Here is a 12,118-nt window from a genome sequence, read left to right as displayed (position 1 = left end):
AACCGACACCGGAGGGTGGCTTGAAGTCTCTCGTCGCTCTACAGCGACCTTTCATGGCTCCAGCCAAGCCTAGCTGCGTGGATCTGGGGACTTTCCGATGCGTTGTACCATGTAGCAAGCACGATTCTCCGGCGGTCGGAAGCGTTTTATGTCTGGAGCGGACACGATACTGTGCGGAGAGGATTCAATCTGGGCAAGAGGTACAGTACAGCGTAGGACGACCAGGGGCTTACTGCCACAACCACTCTCGTCGCGAGTCTCGCGCGAAGAGAGACGATGTCCCTGTTCGGAGATCCCCATCGAATAGACCCCGAGAACGACAAATCTGACAAAGATCAGGGCATGCTCGAGGGGGTTTCTCTCCGATGTATAGCAGCAAAGTGAATTTCGCGAAATGGCCCCGCTAGTTTCTCCTCGGATGAAGCGACGCAGATCGTAAAGGGAAATGAAAAACTGCTGCTGCTCCTGGGGAGAATAGTAGAAACAGGGCAGACAATGGCAGACCATAGAGTATTTATGTAAAAGAAGACGAAACCCAAAAAGAGACCATTTCGCTGGTAGAGAAGATTTGTATTGAACAAGAAAGAAAAAGCATCATTATTTCCGTTCCCGGAGGAAATTATCAACATATTCCACAATCTCCATTTTCCGTCGTGAGATATCCTGTGTGGCTTTCCGCCCCTCTCCTGATCGATTGGCATCTCCCCTCCTCAATCTTTATCTCGTCTCGTCGCTCGTCGTGACGGAAGAGAGTCAGACATCCATCCATCCGTCCATTCAGCCCACGTCAAGATCTGAACCATTCAACCACCTTCTCCGAGAGACAGGCAACTTCGCCGTGTTCCTCCCCGACTTCATTGGGAAGACTGAAAGAGAAACTCCCGAGCGCGTTGACCTTCCTCAAATCTCTCCTTGCAAGGTGCCAGGAATCTCGATCCGAGAGAAGAGATCCGAAGAGAAACGTCGAGGATCGAAATCCTATCCCTTCTACGAACCTCCCAACGCCCATTTCTCGAGCTAGCGGGCCGGACCGAACAGCTACGATCTAGTAGGCGGAGATTTGCTGCTGCGAGAACCCAAAAGCCAGCTGTGGAACGGTATCTTCCCTTTCGGCGAGGATCTGGGCCATGGCATCGTGGAGTTCGAATTCTTCGACCACGGCTCCGAAGCTGGTTTTTTCTCTTATGTCAGCTCCTTTTCGTTGCTTTCTCGTCGTGAGGATTGACGGGAGAGAAGAGATGAGAATGAAGGAGGAGCAGGAGAGAGAGAAAGAGAGAAAAAGGGGAAAGAAAGAGAGAAAGGCAAAAGGGAGAAACTCACCCATAGCACCGACTCTTCGTCCCCAACAGGCCCTCTAACTTCTCAAAGTCCTCCGGACTGAGCTCCCGGATGCGTTCGTGTTTCCAAATCCACTGCCACGCCATGATGGGGTTCATCTCGCCATTGCGGTCGAAGTTCAAATTCGTCTGGCCCCACAGGTTGATCAGGCGGGTGAGGCCGTCCTTGGAGAGATCGGGCGGCAGTTGGAAGGGGTAGGGCTCGCCGGGTCGCTCCATGGTGTGGCTGTACGGCATGGCGGAACACATCAGCGCGTGGCCGCACATGTGCTCGTGTTCGCTGTCGTCGGGGTTCTCGGCGGGGTGGTGGAAGGGTTGGTTTTCCGGGTTGAAGGCCCGGTTGTGTAGGTATTGTTGGTGGTCCATGCAGGGGCGTTCGAGACTGAGGAGAGGAGTAGAGTCAGCATGGGGGTTCTCTCGCGCTTGGGAGTGTATGGGATTCGGGATGTGGTGGAAAGAAAGGTGATATAGGGCGTTGTCTATGCGCATGCAGCAAGAGGGGGTCCATGATGGCGTCCAATCGGAAACCTGTCTGGGGCGAAATCGCATCGTGATGGAAGTGGTGAGGTGAGAGGGAAGATGGTACTTCATAGTACCAGCGACGTGGAAGATGCAAAGATTGGCGATTTGAAGGAGGAATCGTACTGTAGAACGAATTTGAGACCGATCTGGTCATAGTCCAGAGAAGGCTGTTCAGTGCGTGAATAGCCCCCACCTGATTGATTATGATACGAAGACGGCGTATCGAATTGCTGAGGGCTCGTGCTCGGGGTGAATTGACTCCTTGCGGAATCCATGGCATAGCTCCCTGAGACGCTACCGCTGGAGCTGGGTGCAGCACCACCGCCGCCAGCGTTGCCGCCGCCGCCCGAATGTGACGGCGGCACATCATCGGGGTTCAAACCGTGTGAAATGAGGAGATCCCGTAGACGCTGGAGTTCTCGGGCCATGGCTTCTTTCTCTCTCAAGAGGGCTATGTTCAGCTCCTGATTTCGAAGGTTTTGTGCTTCCACTTCTTTGACGTATTGTTCTTTACGTTCACGATGGGTTCTGGTTCGGAGTGTTAGAAGTGTTCCAGCATGCGTGAGATGTGGAGACATTTACCTCTGTGCTCTGCGATTCATCTCTTGCCTTCTATTGGCTGCCGGCTTACTGTCTTGCTTGGGACCGCGTTTCTTGGCTTCTCGTCCATCTGTGAATCCATTATCAGCACTTGTCAGGCGTCCGTTGCGTTCGTAACCACCGACCCTTGGTGAGGCCCTTGCGGTTTTGAGGTGGGGTGAGTACGCCTGCAATGCTCCTTGTCTCAACGCTATACGATGGTCCCGAGTCTGAAAGTTCCGACTGTGAGATTGTACCAGAGAAGGATCCACTATCGCTGACTGTGCTCGCGTAGTGTTGTAGAGGTGCCACACCTGGGTGTGACGGTAAATGACCTGCCATGGCTACAATGGTGTCGCGTGCAGATGTTGATATTGTTCGCGCGTCGGTGAAGAAGTACAGATTATGACTTGATCTTGATGCTTGAGATGGTATCTTCTTTGGTCAAATACCGATTGAGTTGATCAGCACGTCCTTGATGTAATTTGAGATTCCAATGGGTACGCAGATCGGATGTGATAGGAGCGACGTTCTCGGAATGTTCGTCACGATGAATCGAACGGTGATCGCGATCACGGGTGCGTTACAGCGTGAAGAGCTCTTGTGCGTGTGCGATGCTGACGTTATCTCGCTTCACGGGAGTCTAGGTGGATAATGATTTGTAAATGGGTCTTTGTTCTACCGCAGGCTCCCGGGGACCGGCTGTCCCAGCTGCTGTGATCAACTTTGACACAAGCTCTCTTGGGAAGGTCAATTTGGAATTCAGCAATCTTTGGACGGGTCGTGTGACTGTCCGTCTGAATTGTTGGAACCTCCCGTAAGCAGTGAAGCGATACAGGTGCCGCGGCGTCGATCCGAGACTCGACTAGTCAATGATCCGATCAGACAAGATCCCGCGAGACGCGATGATGAAAGGGATGATCCCTGAGGACCGCGCGTATGTCAAGGAAGGTGTTCGAGGACTTGCTTGTAGTTGATGTTGACCTCGTTGGACGTCGTCGAGGTCTGGGCCTGTTCTGGTCTCCGCCAGAATTCGGAATGCCCGGCCGCGTGTGCCCCGCTCTCTCCCTCAGCGAAGTCGGATACAGTTGGCGGATGTGACAAGACGAGCTCGGGACCTTGCTGTGTCCGGTGTACTACGAGAGACAATAAAATGACTACGAGAGTCTCGTCTCGTCCTGATTTGGTGGTGATTATGATCAGGATCAATAACGGAGAAAAGGGCCCAAAGGAGTGAGATTTACACGGCAAGCGACAGACGGCCGAACATGAAATATTCATTAGTCCAGCCGACGGGAAGCTTTCGAGCGAGCTTATTTCCCACGCAGGAATCACGCCCGTCCCGATGTGCAGCATTAGCTCCGATGAAATCTACGCCGTCCATCGCGCGGACATCCTTCTGCCAGGACAACTCCGACTGACTATGATCAATGGGTGCAGTGCAAATTGCGGTATGGGGACCAGATCATGCAGCAGAAAGAGCCGGCCATCCATCCGCCCGCGATCTCGTGGTTCGGACGGTTTTGATTAGCGGAGAGCCTGGACCCGTCACCAGAATGCACACGAGATGCGGGACTACAGGCACACTGCCTTCACGTCTGGAAATCACCGCGCTGTCCATCAACTGAGAAACACATTCGGTGACATCTTCTACATCTACTTAGGTACCTGGGAGGTGTTTGCCCACCAACGCGCGCCCTTGCGTGAGCGACAAACAAGTGCACAACAACCTGCAGGTATCCGACAAGACCCAGGTGCCGAACATGCCGCGATTGTGCCGATATACAGGTGATTATAGGCATGGGGATCTCAAATAATCGCCATTTTTGTCCACGGGCAGGTACCTAGATATGATAAAAGATCCACACGGTGCGAACAGCAGAGAGGGAAGATGCTGTGTTGGTCGTCGTGACAAACGTGGTGTCCAGGTGCGTGCCAACCCTAATGTCACGAGTCCTGAGCTTGTGCATGTCGGATTCCTCTTTCTTTCTGAGAGTCTTTAACAGTCACCTCTATCTATGCCGCCAGATGTATAGACAACATTCAAAGCTACTGGGTATCTCGTAGACCTGAGGGCTATAAATTCGCCAGAGAATGGTCGTTCAAGCAACGGATCATCCTATTTCGCTCTCCTCGTCACCATTGAAGCCTTCGCGCCGCAGCGATGATCCTCCCTATGCTTTCAGCGGTCCCAAATACTGGTAAATCAAATGCGCCCTGGTCTTCTGCGCCCCTTTCCACAGCACAACTTTCCTCACATGCTCCTTCTTTCCATCGATAATCTCAAACCCCCAGACCTGATGCGACACCCACCCGGCGTCCGTACTAAGCACTTGACTCTCAATGATCTCCAATCCACCATCCTCACCCCGGATCCAATCCGCCAACAACCAACTCAAATCCTCCGCGTTCTCCACCGCAGCTGCGTCGGCGCCGTAGGAGGAAGCTTCGAGGGATGTTGTGGAGGATTGAACGGTGACTTCCCGGTTGCGCGTCTTGACCGCGCCGAAGATGGGCAGCTTCTTGTCGCGCTCGGTCCAGTCGAGGTTGATGGTTTCGGCGACGGACATGGGCACGCCGGTGCCTTGGGAGAGGGTCTCGATGGAGCCCGGTTTGTGGGTCAGTTTGAGGGTGACGGTGGCGAGACCGATGGCCTTGCGGAGGAACCAGGATATTCCTTGGATGCCCTGTGGGATGATATATCAGTCTCGAGACGATTGGAGATGTTTTGTTGTGGTCATGTGTAGGTTTATTCCTCTTTGATCTCTTCGTCCTCTTTCTCCCAAGGAGATATCGAGCTGTTTCTGGAGCCGCATGAGAGCTTACCATGGCTTCTTCAATGCCCTTCGATCGCGCCTTGTCCATGACCCATTCTCCGGAGAGATCATGGATGGTGACGGTGTCAGGTATCGGTACGGCAGACATTATGATGGTGTTTCTTGTGGTCTTATCGCTTGGTTTATAGATTTATGGATTCTTGTCAGGGATATTCTATCACTGCATGAATTACGTTATGGTTGAAAACGTGATAACAACGAGATTGAGTATCTCGTTGCGGTATGCCCGGTAATAATGTTGTCGGATCAAGCGGGGTAGTGATTATTCACACTGTCAAGTGGCTGGTCGATCGTAGTCTATACGCCTAGGTAGATATCTATTGACTCGTCTCCTTCATCGTGTCTATGGTATTGTACAGTAGCCGTTTATCGCATATCTCGTACCAATCTCGTACCGCTGCGCCAGGGCCTGGGCATTGAGTCGAAAGGCCTGCGGGTGCGATGACGAAATTACCATGTTTGGCCTCTTGTGCGCGGAGACGGACAGCACCCCGCCAGCTTACTCATCATGACGGACAGACTGACAAAGCTTTTGCCTCAGGCAACAACCCAAAGTTCCCGCAGTCACCAGGACGTCGTTGCCATACATCATCCTCTGTTTGTCGATATCTCGCATCGCTTCATCATCCAATTGAGACAGATAACTCCCATTATGCCATCGAGCAGCTTGTCGAAGATATGGCTGGACATCCAGTCGTCCAAACGAAGCATCAATAATGCTTCCCAAAAAGCCGGGAGTGACCAGGAGATTTTGCTCAAGCCAAAAATAAGAAATTCCCCGCCCAGACGTTTGATGAATGGGCGGTTAAATCGGGCGCCTATTTTTCGTGCCAGCCTCGCGAAACTCAACGGCCATTGGCTTCACGACGAAAACACTCCAATTCGCGCTCGGCCCTCCCTATCATCCTCATCCTTGTCGCTCGTGCCACCGTTGCAAAGGACCCATTATCTGGAAATTATTGGAGTCGTATCGACTCTGCGACACTCGTGGCGTACTGGCGCCTCCATAGTCTTTGCGCTGGACATAGGAGCCAATCATGGCGCGAGGTCTGGGTAGTTGACCTCGTACTCATCGAGACCTCTATGACCCTTGTAGTCGAAAACTCTTCTGTATTTGAAGATGAGGGTAAGTGACCGCGACCGTTGAGAGTAAGTTTTGTATGCGATGTTGACGCGTCTTTTGTTCGTAATCGTTGTATTTCCTTGTTCTCTTTGTCCTCTTTCATCTTGTTTCATTTGTGTGCATTTTTTTGTTCCACGACTGTCGTTTCGTTTGGGTTTGCTCTGGAGCATTATTCGCATTCGCGCCGGTCGCTACGTTTCAGCATTTCAGCATCACGATTTTCCGGGCATTTTCCAACGACGAATGAGACGATAATCGGATGCTCTAATGATACAAATCTTGAATTCGACCTCAGCGCTGTTCTCAACCACACACTCGAAGAATGCGGGCATTCTCTAACGATCACGACGACATCAAATCGAATCGTCCAACTAAACCCAAGGCATCCTACAAAAAGCTCGCACTTGACACCAGTTTCAGCAGGCATCGCGCTGTTGCTCCTCAGCAGGTTTTCCCTGCGATCACTTCGGATCAGAACGTCTCTGATCCGTACTCTACGGACATCATCTCTGCCTCTACTGCGATACGACGTGCCTTGAGCAGGAAAACTCAACGACGCGCTCCTAGTCTACGCAGGCCCGGGAGCAGACGTCGTCCTTCACCATTAAAGCTCGACCATGATTCTTTGCGAGATGGAAGGGTGGCTGTGAATGGAACATCGGGACTTCTCCCAGAGCCGTCAGTATTGGGACAGGTGGAGGTTATGCGGAGTGCAAAGATCCTTGCCTACAAAACTTACGACACACAGAAAAGTCTCACTCCTCAATTACATCAAGGCGTTCCCACGCCCCGTATCATCATCACTCCAGCTCGCGAAAGCTTCACACCATCACCCGACCCATCATCGGCCTTGACGCTTCATCGACCTGCGTCCAGTGTCTACTCTCGGTATACGAATTATCTTCCTAATTTCAGTCACAACAGCCATGCGCCACCATTACCCAACGTCCCACCCTTCCAATTAGTCTCTACTGGTAAGGGTCATATCGTATCGCAGCCTCACCATTCAGTAGGCACGAACTTCGAGGAGGACCATGCTTCAATTTGTGCACGAAGCGAGAACTCTCCTTCGTCGTCTCAAGCTCGAGAAGAACTCGATCAATTGACGCCGCTCCCTGGAGACATGCGTGGCATGACGCCTGGTCTGCCAACACCTCAACGAAGTCATGGATGGTGGAATGTTCTCACATCCCCCTTCTCTGCTCGCTCTGGTTCATTCTTCTCGCGTTCGCCCTCACTGAACGATGAGTATGATGAAATGACTGATCTTCGACCCGAGTCTCGCCAAGAAGATCGGAGCATTGGTGATGATCAGGGTCGATTACGAGTCAACCTGAAGCCATTCAGATCGCTCAAGCGCTCACGCACAGCACCTGGCGCATTGGACCCTCATGCTCGCCAAGAGTTCAGCATCTATGATCTCGCGCACGGCGGTGAGGCAGATGCATATTTCGATGAGACGAGAAGATTTCCGAGCGTATGCGGCATCCCCGATGCAGCTACCTTTGGTGGGATTGATGATGACCTTGTCGGCTGGAGCCCGTCGCACAGTGTTTTCATGGCCCCACGAACAGTCGAAGGCGATCTTGAGAAGAGTGGGGGTGCTGTCCTCAGTCCAGACCAATTGACACCGAAAGCGACCTTTCAAGCCATTCCAAACGACGCCGACACCACGTCTCTGAACGTGTCAAGTCGAGAACCAAGCATCCAACGTAACGTTTTCATTTCGCCTTCAGCGGATGAGATGAAAACCATGTTCTCTGGCGTCTCTCCCCCAAGCCGATCTCAAACCCAGGTCACCGGGGCCGACTCGCTCATGTCGCCGCTTTCTGCAACACCCGTCGTACAACACGCTCATATGGCTACATTCATGGGACCTGATTCATCATTTGGCGAGCCACGAAAGGTCGACGTTGCTTCACGTCGATCTTCGCCGTCAGATCAAGCTTCGAAACACATCGCCGAACCAGAGGTCGCAGACACCAAGCCAGCCCACCTCGGCCACCAGAGACAAGAATCATATGGGCTGGGTATCACCTCTGAGAAGGCTGCACGTCCGCCTTCGCTGCCACCTCCGCCGCCAAAAGACACAATTTCCGATTTAGCGCCGTCAGAGAAGGAAAGAGCCATATCTATGACCAGTCTCGAGGAGGGTGAACGTTCAAAAAAGACACCGTGGTTCCGCCGCTTCTTCTGGCCCATCGCTGCATTTGTCGCAGTCCTGCTTGCTCTGATGGTCGTGCTACTAGTGTTGTTCGTTCGTCCCAAGGCTCCAACATCATCGTTACCGCCCGGTCTCGCTGTGCAGGCTTCATGGCTCAACACGACTGGATTCCCTGCGGCCCCTGTCGGAGTCAGTACGGTTGCTCAGCCAAAACTTGCACAAGCGGACGGTACTTGTATGCCTTCGGCATCACTTTGGTCATGCAACGCTGGTAATGAACAAGGAATGGGCAGCGGCGAGGATGCTGGTATCCCGAATTTCCGCCTTCAGGTCTCCTTCCGCAATGGGACACTTCCGAGCAGCCAGACGGCTTTGTTGTCACGGCATCTCAATTCTCGCATCGTGCCTCGTCATCGTTTGCACGCTCGCGATTCTGCGACCGATATTCTTTTTACTCCTGCCCCGAACCCGCCAACGATTGGAGATATGCGCTTCATCGGGCAAACGACGGATGGTATCTCTACTGCTCCATTTGAGGGCGAGGAGACGCCATTCTACATTTCTCTACTGAGCCCTAAGGTTCTCTCGAAGCGAAGCGATGAAGCGATTTCGAAGAGAATGCCAGCAGACTCAGCTTTCCCATACCCAACAAATGACGAGCCTAGCAACAGTGGTCCAAGCGGCAACACCAACAGCCAACCAAGCACCACTCCCATAGTCATCAGTGGCGCGATCCCTAGCACCGCACCAACTGTGATACCCGCTATAACGACACAGAAAGATGGTCGAGTAGCATCGCCCATCTTATACCCTCTCGTCGCTGCGCAACCTCTTCGGCTCTTCGACCGCGGCAAGCCCACCGAGCATTACGGCTTCTACACCTACTTCGATCGTATCCAATACATCACCCACGCCAACGACATCAGCCTTCTCACATCCTCCTCCAATTCATCCTCATCATCTCCCACCACGCCGACCCAATACGCTCTCATCTTCTCACAATCCCGCTTCCACGTCCAAATCTGGACCCGCCGCGGCACTCTCCACTCGCTCCCCTCGTCCTCCTCCACAGACAACTCGCCCCCGGCAAAAGACTCCTCCGCAAACAATTTCACGTCCACTGGATCCCTCCCGTATCCTGTCACATTCACCCTCGACCGCCACGGCGGCCAGGCCACTGCCAAGGGCGTCTATGCATATGAAATGGACCCCGTCACGAATCGCGTTGTTAATGGAGGAAGGAAGTTCTGGGTCGATGAGAAGAGGGGTGCGCAACTTGTGGGTGCGGCGGGTGTGCCGAGGAGTTTATCCCCTCTTGGCAAGAAGGATGGGAGTGTGGCGGGAGGCGTGGATGGTGGGAGTGGTGGGTGTTCTTGTCGGTGGACGACGACATAATGGGTTTTCTCTCTTGAGAAATGAGCCGGGTGCATCGACGGGCCGAGACATGGACGAACTGAGATGGAATGGTTTCGTCGGGCTTTTCGTGGCTCCGATTTCTTTTTCCTTTTCCCTCAAAAGTTCTATCAATGGGGAGTTCCTGGGATATATAGATATAGGGATGGGCTTTTGTGCAGTTTCTTCCCCTCACGAGGATAGAGTCCAACGGCTCTTCTGTTTAAATCTTTTCTGCAGTGTTGAAATATAACAATCATCACCATCATCAAAACCACTATTCTGTCACATCAAATAGCTCTCACATACTCAATATGCGTTCCTCTCCTACTCTGACTTCTGCTCCCGAAACGCAACTGCTTCCGGCAATCGAAAACTCGCGCAAAACATCCTCTTGTTCGGCGCCACATCCCTCACATCATAGATCTCCACTCCGCCCTCAGAGATCTTTCCAGGCTTCACTTCAAACTGCAGCTGGCGTGAGATTTCCTCGCATATTTTGAATCCCTCGGCGATGTTGTCTTCGCTTTTCGTGCTGAAGCAGTATACGTGGATCTGCGGGAGGTGGAATTCCTCGGGCTGTGTGCTCCGCAGCGAGTGGATCTCCGGGACGTTGTAGCTGCCGATGAAGGAAGGGAGGAAAGTTATTGCGCTGGCGGGCAGGTTCATTACGAAATGCGCGAAGAGACGGGGTTGGACGAGGATCTTCGTTGGTGGTGATCGTGGTGGAGTAGGGGATCTCTTTCTGGCGTCCTTGTTGTTATTATCATTATCCTTTTTGGTATCTCTTCGGGAAGCTTTCTTCGTCTTCTCGGACAGGACGACCTGGTAAGTTGGCTGTTGGATCAGTCGCACGATGGAATTCGGGATGAATTTCTTGCCGTCTTCGCAGTGCGGGAATACAAATTCTCCAACTTTGTTCCGTGCGACGGCTTCCGCCATGCTCGCGTGACTGTCCGGGTTGAGATCGTTCGCGTGTACGAATACGCGCCTCTTCCCCGCGGGAACCGCGAACGGACCTATCCCGGCCATGACATCGCAGACGGCGTCGCCCTCGTTGAAGGTCGCGACCAGACGGCGATGCTCGGTGTTGAGGCGGGTGTTCCAGTAGACTTTGCTGTAGTCGAATTCGAAGATGCAGTTCTCCTCGGATACGCAGACTTTCATGTCGTCGGGCCCCGCGAGGACTTCGTATTTGAAGGTCCGGAATTCGCTCTCCTCGCCGACGTCGTCGATCTTGTTGATCACCGTACGCACGGATGCGTTCTTGTCCATGAGCACTTGTGCGATGAGGGTTTTGTATTTGAGGTATTTCTCGCGCAGATTGAGGTGCGCGACGTGCCCGACTTGGGAGAAGCCGCAGGGAATTTCGTCTTGGTCATCCTCGGGAAGGATGGCGGAGATGATTTCATGATAGGTCCAGTCTTTGTATTCGATTTGTAGTTGAAAGGGGATGATGGAGATGACCTTTTGCTCGACGAGCTCGTTGAGAGTTGCCGAGTATGGCCACGGCGTTCTTGAGTGAGACCCGGTGTCGGGACTGGACGGCTCTGAAACCTCCTCTTTGAATTCTGGTCGTAGAATAATACATCTCCGTCCAAGTTTGACAAGCTCTGGGTCCGGGTCTGGTCGGACAGGCATGAATCTTGTCAGATGAAGTGAGTCTTTGCTCTTTTCGAGTGCTTTCGCACATCTTGAAATGTCTTTGTTCTCAAAGATTCGAGCAGCTTTCAGATTGACATCTTTTCTGAAAAGTGACCGGTCAAGCACCCGCATGGAACGATTCGCAGGTGTCTTCCACATGTCGTCGGCCATGAGTCAGGGGATGCTGAAATTTCCTCTGCTTATTTGGAGGCTTTGCTTTGAGCTATCTTTTGTACTTGCTAGCGACCATGTCCATCCAATGTTCGGCGAAATCCTCGATGATCAGATTTCAGGGTCTACGCATGGATTTCACGATGCTGGTATTTTCTCTCTGTCAGGCGATACTGCTCACGTTAATGATATACGATCACGTGCTGATGTCGATTACTACGACTGGAAGACGGAGGGTGGAAATGCGAGACAGAAACAATAAAGTTCGGGACGGCTCGTGCTTTCGGGACAGGTACAGCGTGGAGGGTTGGTGGCTGCTGCAGTCGGTCCTTAAAATGAATTCGGCTGT

At 52.6% G+C, this 12,118-nt stretch overlaps 4 protein-coding genes across 4 annotated transcripts; 1 reads left to right on the top strand and 3 right to left on the bottom strand.

Annotated features, from left to right (window-relative positions):
* Positions 1–776: 776 nt before the first annotated feature.
* Positions 777–2,941, bottom strand: K489DRAFT_98008 (uncharacterized protein). The gene is made up of 5 exons (XM_033609097.1): positions 2,585–2,941; positions 2,442–2,529; positions 1,983–2,387; positions 1,321–1,719; positions 777–1,169 (listed from the first exon to the last, which is right to left on the bottom strand). The coding sequence occupies exons 1-5, from the start codon at positions 2,778–2,780 to the stop codon at positions 1,046–1,048; spliced, it is 1,212 nt and encodes a 403-aa protein (XP_033462808.1). The 5' UTR covers positions 2,781–2,941; the 3' UTR covers positions 777–1,045.
* Positions 2,942–4,403: 1,462 nt separating this feature from the next.
* Positions 4,404–5,602, bottom strand: K489DRAFT_376152 (uncharacterized protein). Its single transcript, XM_033603856.1, has 2 exons — positions 5,265–5,602; positions 4,404–5,125 (listed from the first exon to the last, which is right to left on the bottom strand). Exons 1-2 carry the CDS (start codon positions 5,361–5,363, stop codon positions 4,613–4,615), a joined length of 612 nt encoding a protein of 203 aa, XP_033462807.1. The 5' UTR covers positions 5,364–5,602; the 3' UTR covers positions 4,404–4,612.
* A 770-nt stretch (positions 5,603–6,372) lies between these two features.
* On the top strand, positions 6,373–10,382 carry K489DRAFT_376151 (uncharacterized protein). Its single transcript, XM_033603855.1, has one exon. The coding sequence runs from the start codon at positions 6,721–6,723 to the stop codon at positions 9,955–9,957; it is 3,237 nt and encodes a 1,078-aa protein (XP_033462806.1). The 5' UTR covers positions 6,373–6,720; the 3' UTR covers positions 9,958–10,382.
* On the bottom strand, positions 10,282–11,769 carry K489DRAFT_313220 (uncharacterized protein; the record flags this gene model as incomplete). Its single annotated transcript, XM_033600924.1, has 1 exon — positions 10,282–11,769. One exon carries the CDS (start codon positions 11,767–11,769, stop codon positions 10,282–10,284), a length of 1,488 nt encoding a protein of 495 aa, XP_033462805.1.
* Positions 11,770–12,118: the final 349 nt, after the last annotated feature.

The sequence above is a fragment of the Dissoconium aciculare genome (assembly GCF_010015565.1).
Source record: "Dissoconium aciculare CBS 342.82 unplaced genomic scaffold K489scaffold_2, whole genome shotgun sequence".
Taxonomy (NCBI): domain Eukaryota; kingdom Fungi; phylum Ascomycota; class Dothideomycetes; order Mycosphaerellales; family Dissoconiaceae; genus Dissoconium; species Dissoconium aciculare.
This window is presented reverse-complemented; position numbering and strand designations above follow the sequence as displayed.

Bases quoted from the DNA above. Each gene is read 5' to 3' on its own strand.
- K489DRAFT_376152 (XM_033603856.1), bottom strand. From the start codon at position 5,363: ATGTCTGCCGTACCGATACCTGACACCGTCACCATCCATGATCTCTCC. The intron at 5,126-5,264 runs GTAAGCTCTCAT...ATCATCCCACAG, and splicing joins AGGGCATTGAAGAAGCCATG to GGCATCCAAGGAATATCCTG.
- K489DRAFT_98008 (XM_033609097.1), bottom strand. From the start codon at position 2,780: ATGGCAGGTCATTTACCGTCACACCCAGGTGTGGCACCTCTACAACAC. The intron at 2,530-2,584 runs GTCGGTGGTTAC...ATGGATTCACAG, and splicing joins CCGCAAGGGCCTCACCAAGG to ATGGACGAGAAGCCAAGAAA. The intron at 1,170-1,320 runs GTGAGTTTCTCC...AGAAAAAACCAG, and splicing joins ACGAAGAGTCGGTGCTATGG to CTTCGGAGCCGTGGTCGAAG.
- K489DRAFT_376151 (XM_033603855.1), top strand. From the start codon at position 6,721: ATGCGGGCATTCTCTAACGATCACGACGACATCAAATCGAATCGTCCA.